The sequence below is a fragment of the Lepus europaeus genome, chromosome 1 (genome assembly GCF_033115175.1).
Source record: "Lepus europaeus isolate LE1 chromosome 1, mLepTim1.pri, whole genome shotgun sequence".
Lineage (NCBI taxonomy): Eukaryota > Metazoa > Chordata > Mammalia > Lagomorpha > Leporidae > Lepus > Lepus europaeus.
The window spans coordinates 1620817-1642786 of record NC_084827.1 but is presented as its reverse complement, the minus strand read 5'-3'; the positions used below and the strand labels follow the sequence as shown (position 1 = coordinate 1642786).

At 52.0% G+C, this 21970-nt stretch overlaps 1 protein-coding gene across 1 annotated transcript in view; it reads right to left on the bottom strand.

Moving 5' to 3' along the window:
• The window catches only part of TBXAS1 (thromboxane A synthase 1), a 180409-nt gene that overhangs the window by 89064 nt on the left and 69375 nt on the right, over positions 1-21970 (bottom strand). The window contains exon 4 of the mRNA XM_062176025.1: positions 7261-7357. Coding sequence (XP_062032009.1) covers positions 7261-7357 — 97 coding nt within the window. The remainder of the gene's footprint in view (positions 1-7260; positions 7358-21970) is intronic.

Below are 21970 nucleotides of genomic sequence, written 5' to 3'. Positions count from 1 at the left end.
TTACAGCTGACAAGTGCTCTTCACCTTGTCTTGCCAACTCTTGGGTTATTCTCCAGTAATTGGGATTCACTGTCTGGAAGAAGCAATGGTTTGAGGCCTCCTGGCTCAACTGCTAAGGTTCTCTGGGACAGATGAGCCATGCTTGTCTCTTCAATGAAGATCTCACTTCTTACTAGGCCAGCTAAGCGTAATCTTTGAAGAATCACATAGTCCTGAGGGGCCGTTATTAAAGAAAACCAGCACTCTGGCATTGTGTGCTTGCATGGGGAGAGCAGCCATGTACTGAACATGGTACGGGCCAGCCCGGTGATCCTCCACCGGCCTGAGGTAGCCACGTGAGAACCTCTGGCTCTTCTCGGGAGGTGCAGACGGCATGCCTTGCATTTTGGGCTGTGGCTGAATGTGCATATTATTATGAGAAAGGGGAAAGGCACAAGAGAATATGAAGCTGTAGCCAAAAGAGATTGCCTTGTGAGGGGCCAGTGTTGTGGTACCACTTGCAACACTGACATCCCATAGTGGAGTACCGGTTCAAGTCTAGGGTGCGCTGCTTCTGATCCAGCTCCCTGCCAATGCACTAGAGAAGGCAGTGGGCCCTGCCACCACATAGGAGACCTAGATGGAGGTGCAAGATCCTGGCTTCAACCTGGCGCAGCCTTGGCTGTTGTGGCCATTGGGGCATGAACCAGTAGATGGAAGATTCTCTCTCTCCTCCTCCCCCACCCCCTTGATGCTCTACCTTTCAAATAAATCAATAAATCTTTAAAGTAACTCTCTTGTGGACCATGCAAGAACATTGACACTAGATCTCCATGGTGTCTCGAGCAAATAGCCAATAGTTCTCAAAAAAAAAAAAAAAAGTAGTAACATTTCCATTTACTATGACACTGGACACCTTTCATTCATTCACTCTGCTGATGGAGATGGTCATAAAGATGATTACATAGTCTTCCCTCTCTGCTTAGCCTGGGACAGTGGCCTCCAAGTAAGGTTGTGCCAGCGTGTCTACAGCTCCAGGGACTTAGATTGGGGTGGGGGGAGGACTAAACAAAACTTGGCTGCCAAGTTGGCTCCAGGCAGTCAGTCAAAGGGGCCTCTCCTAATTAGAACAAAGGCTCTGGCTCTGTGTGAGAGATGTTGGCATACTATCTACTGAGGAAGAGGAGGAGGCCACATGCCCAGAGCCTCACTCCTATCGGCTCACACCCAACAGTGAGGGCCTTCCTGCACAAGGAAGTGAGCTCGAGTGGATCTCAGTGGAGCTCCTTGCCGGAGCAGTGCTAGAGAGGCCAAGGGGGCGCCTGGCGTGGCACCTGCCACTCTTGGCTGGGAAGAAGGTTTCCCAAGAGACCTAAGCGGGAACTGGTACCCTGCCTCCGAAGCTCAGAACAGCTGGTAGCCCACTGGTGGGTCCCCAGGCCTCCTGCTGGCGACGATCGCTAGGGAATGCGATGCTAAGCAGATCTCAGGGACTAGCTAGCCTGGTGCTCCTGTTTTACACTTGGGGGAGCTGAGGCCTAGAGAGGGCAGACACACAGCTAGTAACAGATGACAAGCGTGGAATCTGGCGTCAGTCCTTCAGGTTTAAGCCAGAACCCATTAGTAGTAGCTGGGCTATGGCTTAGAAAATGGGAAGGCCGTGATGTTATGCAAGGAGGTTGAGGCAGAAGAGAACGAGGGCCAGGACTCAGCAGTGAGCCGACTTCCACAGAACATTCAGGAACACAACCACTGAGAGACCGGCATTGCTCTGTGGCTTCATTTCCTATTCTCACCCTCTCAGAATATACATAGAAATCTCTTGGTTCACACATTATTTCTCTTCCTGCCACCATAAAAGTCAGAAGAAGGCATAAGGATAAGAACAAACTCTCAGGGCTGGCATCACGGCGGAAGCGTTTTAGGCCACTGCCTGTGACACCAGCATCCCACATGGGTACTGGTCGAGTCCCGGCTGCCCCACTTCCGATCCAGCTCCCGGCTAATGTACCTGGGAAAGCAGTGGAGGACGGCCCAAGTGCTTGGGTCCCTGCACCCATGTGGGACACCCTGATGGTGTTCCAGGCTCCAGGGTTGGGGCTGACCCAACTCCGGCCATTATAGCTATTTTGGGAGTAAACCAGTGGATGGAAGGTCTCTGTCTCTCTCTGTATCTCTGTCTCTCTCTAACTCTCCCTTTCAAATAAGTGCTAAAGTAAATTTTTTAAAAAAAATTTAGAAACCACAAAATTTAATTTATTCCTTTTTGTAAGAAGATACAGATGACCTCCCCCTGAACCAAGAGTCTAGTAAGACAGAAGTATGAAGTCACTTTCAGCCAGATTTTGAAATTAAAATAGAAGTTCTACAAGGCAGAGAGAAGAACATTTGAACACTGAGAATCAGTACCACTTAACACGATTCATTTCCTCACGCTCTCGGCTTCACAAGGCACTCAGTGCCTTTAAAGATGTTAAAGTTCAAGCGTAGCTACGTTGCTGAAAACTCAAAGCTAAGTGTGCTTTGCAGATTAAATGTAATTCCATGGACCTGGCTTTTCCAGACTCGCTGTATCCAAGACATGAGAAAAGCAGGTGTGAGGGAGGCGGGCAGGGGCTGGGCACCCCACCGTGGCTGTCACCAGGGACTCCCAGTGGGCACCTTAGCCCGGGACGAGACACTTATAGCTTAGGCTGGAAGGACTCCTACGCAGAGTAATGTGTCACAGAAAAGACCGCCCCCTCGAAGCAGAGCGGGATCAGGCCAAAAGAGGCTGCACCTGTGTGTCTGGGGGCCTTGCTCTCTGCAGCCTGTCTGTGCTTGCAGGAGGAACTGCCTCGCCAGACCCGTGGACTAGAATGTGAGCAGCATGCAGCTACAGAAGTTCCCGCGGCTCTCCTGAAGCGGTGCGGTCTCCAGCCAAGCGTGACAGCCATCTCACAAGTGAACTCTTACTGCTTATGTTTAAAAGCAAAGATTTTTTTCAACTAGTCGATGTTTTATTTAAGAGAAGGAGACCCAGGAACTCCAGATGAACAAAGTTTCCAAATCTGTCAGTGGAAAAGTGCCAGGTCCAGGTGCAGGGACAAGCGAAAGGGGCAGGGAGAGGATTTATGGCAAAGCTGCCAAGGCCCTTCTCTGAGCGGATGCCAGAAGGCAGTGCCTGCCACTCCAGCACCTGGAGCGCCCGTCTACCTGGAGCTCTGCAGAGTCCTCCTTGCCGATGAGCCCGGGAACAAGCCAGTGCCTTCCTGTGCCTCTCTGGAAGCGGGCGCTGCCACAGATGTAGGGGCTGATTGGCCTCCCAGCTTCAGTCACCCTTGCCGGGGCCAGGGGGGTTGTGGTTTCACAGTGACTCAGCCCGCAGTCCTGGCAGCCATGTGCTGAATGGAGGAAGCAGCCTGGCCACTGGCTTATGATTCCAGATGAAACCACTGACCACATGCATGACATGGCTTCAGATGTGACGGTTGTGAGTCCGTGCTGTGGCTTGGCCTGTGCCTGGGGAGGTGACCGCTGGGAGGACCTGAAGACTGTACATACACGTACGTACGACCGCACCACCTCCCACCTGCATCCTGCAGCCCAGCGGTGCACCTGGAAGTCGTATGCTGCAGCCCAACTCACTCTCCCTGCTGCCATGTTGGACCTGAACCGACAGCTCCAAGCAGCAGGTCTAGTGATTCAATACAACCCGTAAGTCCCCATGCAAGTAGACCAACCGTCCATGGACCAAAGACCAGCCTAGCTTTATCACCCTTCCCACAGGCTCCTCAGCTCCAGGCCTTGATGGGAGCCAGGAATCGGCAGCTCCAGCTCTGGATATGACCATTTCTGCTGGGTCATGTGGGCCGGCTCCCATGTCCACAGATAACATGAGAAAGAGCTGTCCACAAGGCTTCCTTTGAGCGCCTGATAGGAAAGGAGCTCATTAAAAATATCTAAGGAAAGATAAGTGCCGGGTGCTGGGACAGCTGCGGTTCCATAAGTGCTCTGAAGATTGATGGGGTGAGCAGTGAGCGGTGCTCCCAACGCCGCGGAGCCATGGCAGGAAGCACGGAGCCCAGATAGAGGCCCACGGAGTCCCTGTGGAAAGTGAGTGGCAGCAGCGGCCATTGTGCGGACTGCAGGGCTGAGTAGCCTGCGTGAGTGGGCTCCAGACAAAACGTGGCGGAGCACTGCGCCCCTACGCGTGCACAGGTGTTACGTGTTAACCAGAACATTGGAAAATACAAGCAGCAAAATACTGGGGTTGGGAACGTAGGTGGAAGGCCTGGCACCCTGGGTCCAGCCGGCCCACAGCCCGTTAAGTGCAGCGTTCTGGAGCATTTCTCTCGGTGAGTTTGGGGCTCAGAGATCTGCCCGGGGCTGATAGACATCAGGGAGTTGTGCGTGGCCTCACCCCACGTCCAGTGCATGCTATTCATCTCTCATGGGTGCGCACAGCTCTCCCCAAACTTCCAGGCTCGGCCTGGCTTCACCCGTCTTGGCAAGGCTGTCCTGACCATACAACCCTCGTACGGCCCAGGCCTGGCTTCCTGAGCGGGGACAGGCTCTGGCTGTGGGAAAAGGAAAGCAGGCGTTCTTGAAGTTCCTTCTCACTTAATGTATCAAGCCAGTATCCGAGGCGCTTCCGTCTCACAGGGGACCGTTTGGTAGGAGCTCGCATGGAGTCAGCGTTTAATGTTTACTGAATGAATGTATAACGAAGCTGACTCCCAGCACTTAAGTAAACAGGGCTTGTTAGAGGGAAGGCGGCTGGTGGTGGTAAGGAGAAATCACGCCTCACTAATCTCCCGGAGTTCCTGGAGCAGATAAACAAGCAGATGGATAAGAGGGAACCACAGAACCCGATTTCATTTGACTTTCAAAAACCTGTGAGAAAATCCCACTCTAACGACTGTTTTTAAAAAACCGAGTCACTAAGGGTTGTTTCATCATGAATATGGAATTGGCTTAAAAACCGTAAACAAAGCTGAAGAGGAGAGGGTACATTCCAGACGGGAAGTGGCAAGTGCTGGGGTCTCCCACAGCTCCCACCTGCAGTGGCTCCTGTGCGTGTGTGAGTGACCTGGGTGAGAAGTGAATGCGGACTTCCCAAGCGCAGGCGATGGCTGCTCTTGTGGGGAGGATGCCAAGTTGGTGGAGCTTCAGTTTAGTTCGAAGAATATGTTGGAGACGGGCTAGTTATTATGTGTTTGTGAGTCATTACCCTCTTTAGCCATACAACAGCCCAGTAGGGTAATAGCCTCATTTTCCAAAGGAGGAACAGAAGGTTGGAAGAAGTTACGAAGTTTGCCAAGCTCACAGGGCTAATAAATGCGGGCTCAGTGTTCTCTGGTTCTAGGAGGGGCATCCACACGGGCCAGGGTTCAGGGGCAGGTTGGAGAGAGAGAGGCCAGGCCAGCTGGGGGGACAGTCTGTACTGGGGAGCAGGGGGTATTAAGTTGGGGCATGTGCAATGGATCTGAATGACGGGAACCTGAGCTTCATCCTGGAGGTTTAATCCTGAGCTGAGTGGAAGAAGATGAAACTGGAACCATACCGTGGAGTTTGGAACCCCAGACCTAGAGATCTTAGGCCGAGAGGGGGTGGTGGTGGAAGAAATGACGGAGGTGTACAGATGACTTGGTGCCCTCTGCTCGAATGTGTGCGTTGGGTCTGCCTGCACCCAGCAACCCCTCCCAGAACAGCTCTCCGGGTGTCACCTGAAGCCACAGAGACACACGGCTGCCTTGTCCCGTCTCACAGCTCAGCAGCCCAGGTGGACTCGAGCTGCCGCAGGCTCTGGGGCGCCCGTGCTGCCTGCTCAGGTGCAGCGTGGGGGCTGGCACCCCTTGACCCCTGGCTTCCCGGCTTTAACCAGTACCCCTGAACGGCCTGATGAGAAACAATATGCATAGAACTGTCAGACTTGGTCTCTAAGTTCTCCATGAGACAGAGGCCTCGGGGACTTTGCACGAAGGGGTCCTGACTCCGTGTGGGGGGAAGCAGTTGAACTTTTGCAATTCCTTTGAGGTGACGGAGGTGGCAGAACAGGAGCGCACCTGCTTCTAGCGACCCTGTGGTACCTGGAACCCTGTGTTTCACACACCAGGGGCTGGAAGATGAAAATTGTGGGTGAGCAGCCAGGCACCCGATTAAGCCTGGACACCTAGAAGCACCCAGAAACGCCACCTGAGGCCACAGCGGTGGCAGCAGAGAGTTCTGATCTTGGGAAATGGAGCACGAGTCCCTGCTCTTCCTAGCACCAGGCCCATGGCCAGGCTCGGTCCTCGTCTCTCTAAAGAAAACCTTCTGGATGGCTCAACTGGTACAGAAATTCCTGCTCATTCCCAGGTGTTGCCCCCATCTGCGGGAGCAGCCACCATACTGAGTTGTGCTGGTCTGTTTGCTCGTCTGCCTCCCTCACTGGTCTGTGAGCAAACTGGGGCGAGGCCACATCTTCTGTCTCTACACTCGACACCTGGCAATGCCTCCCATACATCTGCTGTGCAAAAGCTTGAAGAATGACTCCATTACCGCTGTCTCTGTGAGAATGGAAAGGGGGGTGTGCTTCCCTGCCCCCACAGAATGGCTGGCAGTGATTCTCTGAATTCTCACAGCGGCTGTTTATTCGTTCGCTTTAGGTTTTTTCCAAGAAACAACAAAAAGATTTTTGGTCTTTTCTTCTGGAATTCCCATCTCCCCATTTTTGGAAAATATGGACCACCCTTATCTCTTCCATCTTCTGTCACTCTCCCATGCTCAGAGATTTCTCATCAAAGAAAAAAAAGTGTGGGACGTCTGATCCCCACACTGAGGGTACATGTGCCTCGGTTCGTGGGTCAGAGACTTGAACTAACAGCCAAGGCCCCCTTACAGGTGCCTCCTCCCATCTTGGGACGACTTTGCCCCCGAAAGCTGCTCGTCTTCCCTCAGGCTCTGCTGTTGCAGACGCTGTGGGAAACGTGCGAGCACAAGAGGCTCAAAGTCCTGCTCTCCCACTGATGCGTGTTGATGTGTGTTGGCCTCGCTTGGTCTGCCTGAGCTCCAGGACTTCTGCTCTCTGGATTCTTTTGGCTTTGCAGACAGTTTTAGGAAATTCTCCTGGTTTTAGCATTTCTTGCTTTTAGACCCAACTTCTCCTGAGTTTTAGCTTTCTTGAAGCATTTCTTAAAAGTAAATGCCGCTCATTTCCTACATCTCTTTTGAAAAGCCAGTAGGGACTAGACCTGGCATGCACTCCCCTCGTCATGGAATGATTCCCCGTGCATAGATAGGCAGAAGAGGTCGGCATACCATTCTGTTTGTGAAGTTACTGAAGTTCTCCACCAGCACCTGCTTGATCATGTCTGGATCAGAAATAACAATAAACATCCGACGGCCAAGGTAGTACCTGGGAGGAAGGAAAACAGGGGTTTAAGTAACACAGTCCTCTCTTGAAAAGCTGTTTAACAGCCCAATCCTCTCTTTCCAAAAAAGAGTCCACGCTGGCTTTCAATGAAAGATGACCAGGGACTCAAGTTGGGGAGGAGACACGGATGTGGCAGCCGTGAACAATGGTAGAGTTGTGATGGCCGCATATCACAGTCCATTCTGCCATCCTGGATGGAATGCCTCCTGCTCGTCCCTGAGATCCAGGTTGGATGAGACGCAGCCCCCACCCACCTGCCGGGAAAGACAGGACTGAGTGTAGCGCAGGCATAGCTCCAGCAGTGAGGCACAGGGCAGTGGCAAGGTCCCTGTTTATGTTTTCCGCGGCTGGGGAGGGAGGTGCTCTACCCAGAGGACGCCAAGAACCTTTACACTCATTCTCAGAAAAGGTCTAAAGTGAACTAACAGACAGGTGCTGGTGAGGACCTGGGGAAGGTATAAACCTGCAGCGGGAGGCCTGACCATCTGTCCACAACCACACCTGAAGGAGCTCAGCACACTTGCAACATCGGTGAGGAACTCGGTACTGAACTCTGAGTGGAGGCAGCACTCTGCGTGTCTCACTGTGCCCGTGGACGTCCCGCGTCTCACTGTGCCCGTGGACGTCCCGCGTCTCACTGTGCCCGTGGACGTCCCGCGTCTCACTGTGCCCGTGGACGTCCCGTGTCTCACTGTGCCCGTGGACGTCCCGCGTCTCACTGTGCCCGTGGATGTCCCGCATCTCACTGTGCCCGTGGACGTTCAGTGTCTCACTGTGCCCATGGACGTTCAGTGTCTCACTGTACCCGTGGACGTTCAGTGTCTCACTGTACCCGTGGACGTCCCACATCTCACTGTGCCCGTGGACGTTCAGTGTCTCACTGTGCCCGTGGACGTCCCGCGTCTCACTGTGCCCGTGGACGTCCCGCGTCTCACTGTACCCGTGGACGTCCCGCGTCTCACTGTACCCGTGGACGTCCCGTGTCTCACTGTGCCCATGGACGTTCAGTGTCTCACTGTGCCCGTGGACGTCCCGCGTCTCACTGTGCCCGTGGACGTCCCACGTCTCACTGTACCCGTGGACGTCCTGTGTCTCACTGTACCCGTGGACGTCCTGCGTCTCACTGTACCTGTGGACGTCCCGTGTCTCACTGTACCCGTGGACGTTCAGTGTCTCACTATACCCGTGGACATCCCATGTCTCACTGTGCCCGTGGACGTTCAGTGTCTCACTGTACCCGTGGACGTCCCGCGTCTCACTGTGCCCTGTGGACGTCCCGCGTCTCACTGTGACCGTGGATGTCCCGCATCTCACTGTGCCCGTGGACGTTCAGTGTCTCACTGTGCCCATGGACGTTCAGTGTCTCACTGTACCCGTGGACGTTCAGTGTCTCACTGTACCCGTGGACGTCCCGCATCTCACTGTGCCCGTGGACGTTCAGTGTCTCACTGTGCCCGTGGACGTCCCGCGTCTCACTGTGCCCGTGGACGTCCCGCGTCTCACTGTGCCCGTGGACGTCCCGCGTCTCACTGTGCCCGTGGACGTCCCGTGTCTCACTGTGCCCGTGGACGTCCCGTGTCTCACTGTGCCCGTGGACGTTCAGTGTCTCACTGTACCTGTGGACGTCCCGCGTCTCACTGTGCCCGTGGACGTCCCGCGTCTCACTGTACCTGTGGACGTCCCACGTCTCACTGTGCCCGTGGACGTCCCGCGTCTCACTGTGCCCGTGGACGTCCCGCGTCTCACTGTACCTGTGGACGTCCCACGTCTCACTGTGCCCGTGGACGTCCCGCGTCTCACTGTGCCCGTGGACGTTCAGTGTCTCACTGTGCCCGTGGACGTCCCGCGTCTCACTGTGCCCGTGGACGTCCTGCGTCTCACTGTACCCGTGGACGTCCTGCGTCTCACTGTGCCCGTGGACGTCCCGCGTTTCACTGTACCCGTGGACGTTCCGGGGGCACAGAAACAACCAAGACCCAGTCTCAGTCTCCAAAGGTCTCACCGTCTGAGGGCAGGAGCCATCAGGCCACCAGCACACAACGTGATACTGCAGGCCTGGATGACACTGGAGGGACACTCAGTTCAGTGCTTGGAGGCGAGAGAATGAAGGCTTCCCAGAGGCTGTGCCTTCCAAAGTGAGCTTGCAAAGAGCAGCAGAAGCTAGTTCAGGAAGGCGAGTGACAAAGGAGGTGAACTGTGCCAAGCAGAGGGGTCAGCAACTGTCCAGACACAAGCCTGCTGGGGCCACGAGGCGAGTCCAAGCAGCGACTGTCAGAGCCAAGCGCAGCAGTAACGGGCGTGCTGCATGAGCCCATGTGTTTAGTGTATGGAATTACACATTCAGCGAGGCAGTTTGGTTACTGGGGCATCCAGCTCAGAGAGGGAGGGAACAGATTTTATAGGGGAGAGTCCCAGGTTCACTCTAGCGTTCTTGGTTACTCAGAATCTTTCTTAAGTCATTTTACCTCTTTTCCTTCTCACTAAGGGGAAAATTTTTAAAGACATTTGTCTGGCACATATTAGGCACACTGAAAATATTCACCAGAGTGATTATATTTCATAAAACTGTTGGAGAAATATTTGGGACACAAGAATTCAACAGATGTGGTACAAGGGAAGAAAAAATATGAATGGCTTGCTTTTATTTTACTGCTACAGCCAAGAAGACCAAAAACAACCCAGTAAGTCCATAAACCAATGCTTTCATCAAGTTGATGGTGAGTGTTGAGGAACCCAGTGAAAGCTGTGCACCCGTTCCTAAGAAAAATGAACACCCAGAACATTTTTACACAGTTTGAGAGATTCTTGGATGCCTAAACCCAATTCCTGAGCAATGTTTCTCAAACTTAAAATGTTCTTAAAAGTTACCTTGGTTTGAAGAAATAATAGCTGCAAAGTCCCTCAATTTGATAAGACATAAACTTACAGATTCAAGAAAATGAATGAACCTCAAACAGGATGAACCCAAAGAAATCCATGCCAAGACCACATCACAATTTAACTTTTGAAAAATAAGAAAAAAGTTTTGAAAGCAGCCAGAGGAAAACCGCGTATTAGGGACAAGGCACCCTGACTTAAAGGACAGCAGATTTCTCATCGGAAATCGTGGCGGCCAGAGAGAAGTGGTACCTCCCTGAAGTACTAGAAACAGAAAACTGTCACTCGCAAGCCAGTCACATGTTGAGAGGATCCTGCAGAAAAGAAGTGGAAATAAAAACATTCTGTGGTCATGGAGGAGGAAAAGAACTTGTCACAAAGAGATCTGTCTTAAACAACGGCTAAAGAAGTTCTGCAAACAGAAGGAAGTTTGCAACTTCAGAGAGGAAACAAACGAAGGAAAAGGTAAAAGTAGGGCTACTCTTGTCACGGGTTTCTCAAATCCTGCTTGATGTTGAAACAGACGTCTTAACACTGCATGATGTGTTACTAGACATTCTGAGAGGGGAAGGGGATGAAACTCAAGGTAAGTGTTCCACACATCAAGGTGGTGAAGCATCCACACTTACAGACTGTGACAGTTTTTTTTAAAAAAGATTTATTTATTTATTTTAAAGAGTTAGAGAGAGAGAAAGGTATCTTCCATCTGCTGGTTTACTTCCCAACTGGCCGCAACAGCCAGATATGAGCCGTCCCAAAGCCAGGAACTTCATCCAGGACTCCTACTTGGGTGGCAGGGGCCCAAGTACTTGGGCCATCTTCTGCTACTTTTATCTGGCCATTAGCAGAAAATTGGATCAGAAGTGGAGCCGCCGGAACTCGAACCAGTGCCCATATGGGATGCCGACATCACAGGCTATGGCTTTACCCACTACTCCATAATGTCAGCCCCAGACTGTGACAAATTATGCATGCACATTTATGCAACTACTACAAAAATGGTACAAGGTGATATACAAGAATTAGAAATTTTAATTCTTAAAAATGTTCAAGTTACCTCCAAGAAGGCAAGAAGAGTGAAATAAGAGAACAAAAGAAAGCAAACATATCAACTATATGATGCAAGGATGAGGTAACCACAGGGCAGGTGTGTGACGTAGCAGTTAAGGCACTGCTCGGCACACCTGCGTCTTTATCAGAAGGCCTGGGTGTGAGTCCTGGCTGTGCCCCTGGTTGTGTCCTGCTGGCATGCACCCTGGAAGCAGGAGGTGACGGCCCAAGTCTCTGGGTCCCTGCCACCCATGTGGGAAACTTGGGCTGAGTTCCTGGCTTCAACCTGACCCAGCCCCAGCCATTATGGGCATTTGGGGAGTGGACCAGTGGATGGGAAATTCTCTCTCTCTCTCTCTCTCTCTCTGCCCTCTCCTTCCCATCTCTCTGCATTTCAAAAATAATTGTTATTAAGAATAACATAGTCTGGTTTCTCTTCAGATCATATACATCTCACCTTTTACTAAATTAAGTAGTAACACATCAAAATGTGTAGTTGCAGCTAAAGCAGTGCTCAGAGAGACATTTATAGCACTAAATATTATCTTAGAAAAGAAAGATCTTCCTATGTCAAGAAACTAGAAAAAGAGGAGCAAAAACATCTGGATCGAGCAGAAGGAAGCAAATAATAAGAACAGAAATCAATGAAATTGAAAATAGAGAAACAGAAAAATGAGTGAAACCAATTCTTGTAAAAAATCTGTAAAATTAATAAACCTCCAGCAAAACTTACAGATACGAGACGCGAAGACACAGATCAGCAATATCAAGGAAGATTGTGACTTCACCACGGACACTGTGGCCACTGAATGGGTAAGGGACCACCACAGACCGCTTCAGACCAGCGCATTGGATAACCAGGGAGAAATGGACAAACTCTAGAAAACCACAAACTACTAAAGCTCCACTAAGAAGAACTAAACAACCTGAATAGTCCTCCCATCCCAGTACTAACCAGGCCCCACCCTGCTGAGCTTCCAAGGTCAGACGAGATGGGGCGCGTTCAGGGTGGTGTGGCCGTAGACCTGAGTAATCCTGCAACTGAATCTGCAGTTTTCAATGTCCTGGAAAAGGCATCTCCAGGCCCAAGTGGTTTCATTGCAGAATTCTACCAAAGCATTTAAAGAATTAACAATAATTACACGACCTCTTCCAGAAGATAAAAGAAGACAGAACACTCCCCAGCTAAATTTGCGAGCACAGTATTTCCCTGATACAAAAACCAGGCAAAGATAACACAGAAAAAGAGAACTATAGAAAAATAGCCTGCATGTCTTACAAAAATCTATCAAATCTAGCAATGTATACAAGGAATTATGTGACACAATTATACAAGTGGTATTTATACTAGATAAGTAAGGCTGGTTCCGATTTTTAAAAATATCTTATAAATATGGGTTTTTTTAATTTTTTAAAAGATTTATTTATTTATTTGAAAGGCAGAGTTACACAGAGAGAGGAGAGGCAGAGAGAGAGAGAGAGGGAGGTCCTCCATCTGCTGGTTCACTCCCCAATTGGCCAGAGCTGCAGCGATCCGAAGCCAGGAGCCAGGAGCTTCTTCCGGGTCTCCCATGTGGGTGCAGGGGCCCAAGGTCTTGGGCCATCCTCCACCACTTTCCCAGGCCTCAGCAGAGAGCCAGATCAGAAGTGGAGCAGCTGGGACTCAAACTGGCGCCCATATGGGATGCCGGCACTGCAGGCAGCAGCTCCACCTGCTACGGCACAGCACTGGCCCCCTCTTTTTTATTTTTTAAAATGTAATTATTTGAGGGGCTGGCATTGTGATGTAGTGAGTAAGGCTGCCATCTGCAGTGCCGACATCTCAATAGGCACTGGTTCAAGTGCCAGCTGCTCCGTTTAGATCCAGCTCCCTGCTAATGTGCCTGGGAAAGCAGCGGAAGATGAACCAAGTGCTTGGGCCCCTGCACCCACGTGAGAAACTCAGAAGAAGCTCCTGGCTCCTGACTTTGGACCATCACAGCTCTGCCATTGTGGCCATTTGGGGAGTGAACCAGAGGATGGAAGGTCTCTCTTTCTCTGTCTCTGTCTCTGTCTGTCTCTCTCTCTCTCTAACTCTGCCTTTCAAATAAATTTATTTATTTGAAAGCATAATGAATAAGAAGTTGAGACACACACACACACACACACTCACTCACTCACAGATTCCCACCCACTGGTTCACTCCCCAAAGGCCCACAGCACTCAGGTCTGAACCAGGCCACAGTAGGAACTGGGAACTCAATCCAGGTCTTCTGTTGAGGGGCAGAGACCCAACAGCTGGGCCCATAGCCTGCTGCCTCCGGGGTGCACACTAGCAGGAAGCTGCAGTAGGAAACAGTGTCGGGACTCATACTGGACACTGCAATATAGGATGTGGGCATTCCACATCCTATAGCATCACTGTTATGCCAGGGGCCCATCCCTGGTTCAATAATTTAGAATCATTCTATAGAATTGATCATATTAACAGCTTAAAAAAGAAAATATGTGATTATATCTGGTAACACAGAGAAAGCATTTGACAAAGTCTAGCGCTTGTTCACAGAAACCTCTCAAGAACAGAGTGGGGTGGGTGGGGGGCGGGGTGGGGAGGGGGAAGCCAGCGCTGTGGCATAGTAGGTTAAACCTCCGCCTGCAGCACTGGCATCCCATGTGGGCACCATTTCGAGTCCCAGCTGCTCCATTTCCAATCCAGCTCCCTGCTTATGGCCTGAGAAAGTGGCAAAAGATGGCCCAAGTCCTTGGGCCCCTGCACCCGTGTGGGAGACCTGGAAGAAGCTCCTGGCTCCTGGCTTCACATCAGCCAGCTCCAGCCATTGTGGCCATTTGGGGAGTGAACCAGCAGATGGAAGATATCCGCCCCCCCATAACTCTGCCTATCAAATAAATAAATAAATCTTTTAAAAAAACCACAATACCATTTACAGTATGGCCAAAAGAGAGCAAAGATCTGAGTAAGTGGACAGACAGCGTGTTCATGGATTGGAGGACCTCACACTATACAGAGTCGTTCTCCCAGAAGCAGTAGACAGGTTTAATGTAATCTCAGTGACTATCTCAGAATTTTGCAGACGTACATAAACTTACTATAAAATGTATATGCAAAGACAAAGGACCTAGAAAACGAACCAGTTTAAAATACATTTTTTGTTCCTTCCTTTGAGAGGCAGAGAGACAAAGAAAGGACTCTTACCCTCTGGTTCACTGCCCAGATGCCCACAATGACCAGAGCGGGGTTAGACCAAAGCTAGGCTTTAGGAACTCAATCTGTGTCTCCCATATGAGGAACTCAACTACTTCAGCCACAAATGCTGCCTCCCAGGGTCTGCATGAGGGAAAGCTGTACTCAGGAGCTGGGGCCAGGTGTAGAATCTAGGTTCTCTGACATGGGATGTGGATGTCTTAACCATTAGGCTAAACGCCCAGCCGCTAAATCAGAATGAAATCGGAGGAATCAGTATACCAGATCCTAGGACGTGGCTATAATATAGTCAAGACTGCATCGTACTGTCAGATAGGTGGATAAACAGACACTCTGCAAACACACACACACACACACACGAGTGCATGTAAACCTCAATGTATCTGAATAATCTCTGGGTTGTATCAGTATCAGTTTCCTGGTTTGGGTAAGGTACCATAGTGATACAAGAGGTTACTACTGGGGAAAGGCTACCGACAATATCCCTGGATATTTTTTTGCAACTTCCTGTGACTCTATAAATATTTCAAAACAACAAGATTTTTCAAAATCACTTTGGAGTTTGATAAACTATAGAGTAGCAACCCTTCTTCCCGCCAAACCTGATGGAATGGGCGTTGGGGGCGGGGGGACCTGGGAATCTACATTTGAACTAGCTCTTGGGTTTCGATGCAAGAAGACTACACCCATACTCTGAAAACCGCTCGCTAGGCTAGTGGTTTCCAGCTTCAGTGGCTGGTGAAAACCAGCTGTGCAGTGTTCAGAAAATACGAAGCCTGGCCTCGCCCAGACTTACCACACCAGAGTCTCTGGGGTGGGGCCGGTTACCTCTCTTATTTTAACAAGCTCCCAGGGGGTCCCGGTGTGATTGACAGTGGCCAGATTGGGCACCCAGAAACCATCGGTTAACAGCACTCTCTGTGTCTCACCAGAGTTCACACCCATTCTCGTTTTCCTAAATTCTTAGATCTGAGAGGAAAGTAGTTGCACAGTGGGTAATGACATATTTGTCATTATCAAAATGACATCACACACAATCTGGGTCTTTTTAAAAGAAACAGAATAATGCTTCTGCACTCCAGAGAAAGGCGTCCTACCCATCAGTCACCCTGGGAGTCTACCTGCTTCTAGTATTGCTGCTGGCACTAAAAACAAGTCTGCAGTATTCCTTTAGAATTGCTTTAGAGCAGGATTATGAACCCCATGAGAACACTAGCCCCATTTTACATGTAAATTGTGTAATCTTGTGAATTTGTGTTTATAAAAATGCTCATCGGCAGTTTGAAGAGCCCCAAGAAAATTATTTATTGATTTGAAAGGCAAAGTGACAGCCAGATAGGGAGATCTTCTATCCACTGATTCACTCCCCAAATGGTCTCGACAGCTTGGTCTAGGCCAGGGTGAGGCCAGGAGCCTGGAACTCCATCCGGGTCTCCCAAGCACCTGGGCTACCTTCCACTGCTGTCCCAGGCACCTTACCAGAGAGGGAGCTAGGCTGGAAACAGAGCAGATAGGACTGGAACCAGAGCCCCGGTGTGGGATGCCAGCATGGCAAGTGGTGGCTTAACCCACTGTGCCACAACGCCAGCCCCTAGAAAGGTCTTAGAGAGATGGAAGTGAAGCTGGCCTTAAGCATGGCTAGGCCTCCTTTCTGGTGCAGGAAGTCTACACTGTATGCCCACCACTCCTATAGAATCACCTCCCCCGCTGCTCTGAAGGAGCTGTCAGTCATGGAACCCTGCCCTTCTGGTCGTGAGGATGGACTCAGTATCCAGGCCTGTCAGTCATGCTGTCTTGTCTCCTTGGCAAGGGGTGAGCAGTGCCCCAGTCAGGGCCAGCCAGTGCTTCCCTGAGGTTTCTACGTGGATGCCAACTGAAAAGTCCTGTGTGTTCCTGAGAGCTGCAAAAAGGGGACATTGACCCAGGGCTGCTGGTGACCGTTTTCATCTGCACAGAGAGAACGGACTTCACAGAGCGCTGAGACTGGCTAGGAGAGAACCTGTCTACACAGAGCACTGAGAGAGACTGTCTAGGAGAGAACGCATCTACACAGAGCGCTGAGAGAGACTGTCTAGGAGAGAACGCATCTACACAGAGCACTGAGAGAGACTGTCTAGGAGAGAGCCCATCCACACTGAGCGCTGAGAGAGACTGTCTAGGAGAGAACCCGTCCACACTGAGCGCTGAGAGAGACTGTGTAGGAGAGAGTCCATCTACACTGAGCGCTGAGATACTGTCTAGGAGAGAACCTGTCTACACAGAGCGCTGAGAGAGACTGTCTAGGAGAGAGTCCGTCTACACAGAGCGCTGAGAGAGACTGTGTAGGAGAGAGTCCGTCTACACAGAGCGCTGAGACTATCTAGGAGAGAGCCCTCTCACAGAGCGCTGAGAGACTGTCTAGGAGAGAGTCCATCTACACTGAGTGCTGAGAGAGACTGTCTAGGAGAGAGCCCATCCACACTGAGTGCTGAGAGAGACTGTCTAGGAGAGAGTCCGTCTACACTGAGCACTGAGAGAGACTGTCTAGGAGAGAGCCCATCCACACTGAGTGCTGAGAGAGACTGTCTAGGAGAGAGTCTGTCTACACTGAGCATTGAGAGACTGTCTAGGAGAGAACGCATCTACACAGAGCACTGAGAGAGACTGTCTAGGAGAGAGTCTGTCTAGGAGAGAACGCATCTACACAGAGCACTGAGAGAGACTGTCTAGGAGAGAGCCCGTCCACACTGAGCGCTGAGAGAGACTGTCTAGGAGAGAACCCGTCCACACTGAGCGCTGAGAGAGACTGTGTAGGAGAGAGTTCGTCTACACTGAGCGCTGAGATACTGTCTAGGAGAGAACCTGTCTACACAGAGCGCTGAGAGAGACTGTCTAGGAGAGAGTCCGTCTACACAGAGCGCTGAGAGAGACTGTGTAGGAGAGAGTCCGTCTACACAGAGCGCTGAGACTATCTAGGAGAGAGCCCTCTCACAGAGCGCTGAGAGACTGTCTAGGAGAGAGTCCGTCTACACTGAGTGCTGAGAGAGACTGTCTAGGAGAGAGCCCTCTCACAGAGCACTGAGAGACTGTGTAGAAGAGAGTCCGTCTACAATGAGTGCTGAGAGAGACTGTCTAGGAGAGAGCCCGTCCACACTGAGCACTGAGAGAGACTGTCTAGGAGAGAACCTGTCTACACTGAGTGCTGAGAGACTGTCTAGGAGAGAGTCCGTCTACACTGAGCGCTGAGAGAGACTGTCTAGGAGAGAGTCCGTCTACAATGAGCGCTGAGAGAGACTGTCTAGGAGAGAACCCTCTCACAGAGCGCTGAGAGAGACTGTCTAGGAGAGAGCCCATCTACACTGAGCACTGAGAGACTGTCTAGGAGAGAACCCTCTCACAGAGCACTGAGAGAGACTGTCTAGGAGGGAACCCGTCTACACTGAGCACTGAGAGACTGTCTAGGAGGGAACCCGTCCACACTGAGCGCTGAGAGAGACTGTCTAGGAGAGAGTCCGTCTACACTGAGCACTGAGAGACTGTCTAGGAGAGAGCCCGTCCACACTGAGCACTGAGAGAGACTATCTAGGAGAGAACCCGTCCACACTGAGCGCTGAGAGAGACTATCTAGGAGAGAACCCGTCCACACTGAGCGCTGAGAGAGACTATCTAGGAGAGAACCTGTCTACACTGAGCGCTGAGAGAGACTGTCTAGGAGGGAACCCGTCCACACTGAGCGCTGAGAGAGACTGTCTAGGAGGGAACCCGTCCACACTGAGCGCTGAGAGAGACTGTCTAGGAGAGAACCTGTCTACACTGAGCGCTGAGAGGCTGTCTAGGAAGTGAAGCCAAGTCTAGGCTCTGCCTCCTACAGCGCTTGCCGTGACCCTCCAACCTTGAGTGCCTTTGCTCTAAGTTGCTTCCAGTGGATTTCTACCACTGGTAATCAAGAAATCCTAACTAGCGTGGAGCCCTTTTCCTGAATTCCTGATGCCATTCTGCCTGTCAAGATTTTCTTGCCTAACATGGTCTGATTTCGGTTTTGTGCAGTCTCCACTGAAATTCATGTTGAAATTTAATCCCATTGTGGGATATTAGGAGATGGCAGCAGGGCGGGAACTTTGGAGCAGCGAGTTGACCACTGCTTGTGATACTCGTATCACATATGTGAGTCTGTTTGAAGTCCCTGCTGATGTACCTGGGAAGGCAACTGGCTATGGCCCACGTCCTTAGGTCTCTGCCTCCCACGTGGGAGACCCAGTTGGAGTTCCTGGATCCTGGCTTCCACCTGGCCCGACCCTGGCTGTTGCGGCCATCTGGGGAGTGAACCCATGATGCGAGATCTCTCTTCTCTGTTTCTCCCATTCTCTCAGTCTCCCTGTCTTTCAAATAAGTAAATAAATTTTTAAATGAAGAGAGAGAAGGGACACGTGGGGCCATGAAGATGTGCTTGGTTACTCCATTAATGGGTTACTTGGAGAGTGGGCCTAGGATAAAAGCAAGCCTGACGCTGTCTCTTGCAGGCACGCCCTGCCCTGCCTTGTGACGCCTCGTGCCCCGCCAGGATGGTGCAGAGTCCCCAGCAGAAGAAGGACCTCGGCAGGTGCAGCCCCTCCGCCTTGGACTTCCCAGCCTCCAGAACCGTGAGCCTGTTTTCTTTACTAATCACCCAGCTGGTGGTATCTGTTTATAACATCGGGAAATGGACCAGTGGTCGGTGCGTGGCACGCCTTGAGATGGCGTGGTGTGCTAGGAACAAGTGGTGCGAGAGTGGGCCGTGCGGCACCCGGGGCTGCCAGCTGGGCTGCACACACGGGGAGGGAGGCCCGAGCCGTCCTCGGATGCTCTGGGTGGCAGCTGCGACGGGGGAGTGAAGCCTAGGTAATCTCTGCGGTTTGCTGAGCTCTGATCCTGTCATTGCTGTCAATTCAAAGGGAAGTCAAGTGAGAGCTCTTGCATTCCCAGTCCACGCTCGGCAGCACGCACAGAAACTTCTCACTCCAGTGAGACCTGCGGGTGAAGTGGGCATATGGCCCTTCTCAAACCTGAGAGGCAACAGCCACGGTTAGCTTTTCTTAAAAAGATTTATCTGAAAGGCAGAGATACAGACAGAGGGGGGAAAGACAGAGAGGTCTTCCTTCTGCTGGTTCACTCCCCAGATGGCCACAACAGCCGGAGCTGGGCTGATCGAAATCAGGAGCCAGGAGCCTCTTCCAGGTCTCCCACGCGAGTGCAGGGGCCTGAGCACCTGGGCCATCTTCCACTGCTTTCCCAGGCCACAGCAGAGAGGACTGGAAGAGGAGCAGCCAGGACTCAAACCCAAGCCTGTATGGGATACCGGCACTGCAGGCGGCGGCTTAACCCACTAAGCCACAGTGCTGGCCCCCCAGGATTAGCATTTACCGAGTGCTTCCCACCTGCAAGGCCGCGTTCTGAGTGCATTACTGTTTACCTCATTTTACCCTCCTAGAACATGGACGAGGTGGTCATCACGCTCCCTTCTTCAGAATAGGAAACCGAGGCTTGGGTTAAGTAACTTGCCCGAGACAGGGACTCAACCTCGGCTGCCAAAGTCAGGTCCCTCCCACCAAGCTCACTGCCCTCTTCCCCTGTGGCTGCCCTCTGCCAGTGCCAGCAGGCGAGAGCAAACAGCCAGGCTCCCAGCTGTGCAGCTGGATCCCTAAAGGTGGAGATTTGAGGCCGATTCTCGCTTAATGGACCAGAAAACCTCAGCCCAATTAGGAAGGCAAGGCCTTGCTTCCCGCCAGTCCAGGGCTGTATGCAGACTCCTTTAGGGGCAAGAAGTTCTGTGCGTTTATAGCTCTTTATGCTCCTAAGAATCTGACGATTCAACTCCAGAGCACCTGGCTGAAGAGAAAATTTAGGCAAATCAGTGAAGCATTGTGTAGACAGAAATAACACTTGTTTGACTAGTTTAATTAGTGGTTTCCTTGTTTTGTTTGTTTGTTTAACTGACCACTCAGTTCAACCAAAATAGCACCGCACTTCTCAGCCCAAGTAGGAGAGACTGTTGGTGTCACCTGGGGGCCGCCTGGCCCGGTGCCAGAAGACCCGGCTCAGGTCAGGGTGGAGCGTTCACGGGGGCGAGTTGTCACCTACGGGCACCGGCTCAGAAAGACGTGGAAGCTGTCCGGCTGAACGGGAAAAGCTCGCTGTAAAGTAGTCGTGCAGCCAGTCCGTCCACTGGTAGCACAGTCGGGCAGGGTACCGGGCACGTGCCTGCGTCAGGCACCACGTGGGGCTTCGCTGACAGATTCCTGGACAGTCTAGAAGGAAGATATATCAGACGGCGAATAGTGCGTGCACCTGGAGTGGGAAATCATGGGACGTTTTACGTTACTTGTTTCATTTTCCAGTATCTCGTAATGAGTGTGTGAGACCTTGTAGAAGAAGATAAAGGGAGGTTGGAGGCTCACTCGTCTCTGGCTCGGTCCCACTGAGGCTGCCGGGAGGCAGAGCAGTGGTTGTCAGTGCTGCAGCTACAGGGCTCGGAGTCCTAGGGACTCAGGTTCGAGGCCTCATCCTGTGACATAGCAGCCGTGTCGCCTGGAGCAAATGACAGCCTTCTCAAGCTGGTTTCTTTGATAAAAGAGGCTGTTAGGAGACTCAGATGGGGAGAGTGTGCAGTGTTTTGTGCCTGCCCCACCAGGTGGGCCATCCCCTGGGGTGCCATTTGGTGGGAGATAGAGAAGCTGCCAGGGGAAGTGCCCCAGGGCTGGGGCAGTCAGCAGCCCCTGAAGGAGCCCAGCACCCCCACGTGAGCAGAAATCATGAGTGCACCCATGGCCAGGAGGACGCTGAAGAATCCTGGGAGCCTGCAGCCCCTCTGACAGCTGCTCAACAGCTCAGTCTGGGAATCCGTGCCCAGGGGCAGCCTGCCTTCCTCCCAGGCTGGTGCTGCCAGCAGGGTAACTGTCGATCTGCCCTCAAGTCTAACCTCTGGCGTGGCATGCGGACAGCTCAGGGGGAAGGGGCGTGCGCTATTGGAGAGCCCAGCTGTGCAGGCTTGGAACTCCCAGCTTCCAAGAAGCTCAGAGGAAGCTTGGAAGCCCGGTGCTAGGAGCAGTGGGAGGCTTGGCTCGCCAGGGTCTGCACGGTGCTGCGGGGAAGGCAGGGCCTCAGGAGTCCTGGGCTCTGTGCCTGCTGGGCCCCTTGTGTCTGGTTGTTGGCTAGCCAATCTGCCGTGAGAATAGGATGTGAGTTAGCGGATGGCAGAGCAGCCATCAGGGAGACCACCATCTCTTTCTCCGGCCTGTCATCTGACATGAGTGTGCGTGACCCACCCGTGGAAGCCCGGGGGCACTGGTGCCTGGGGACAGAGCCCTGCAGAGGCTCGTGGTCTGAATCAGCTCTTTGTCCCACCTCCCTCTCTCTGGGGTACCTGGCATCTGTTCAGCTACTTTCTCCCATAGATCGCGTCCCTTGGTCCCTTACTCCCTGGCCAGATTCTGGGCTGCCCACAGAGTTAT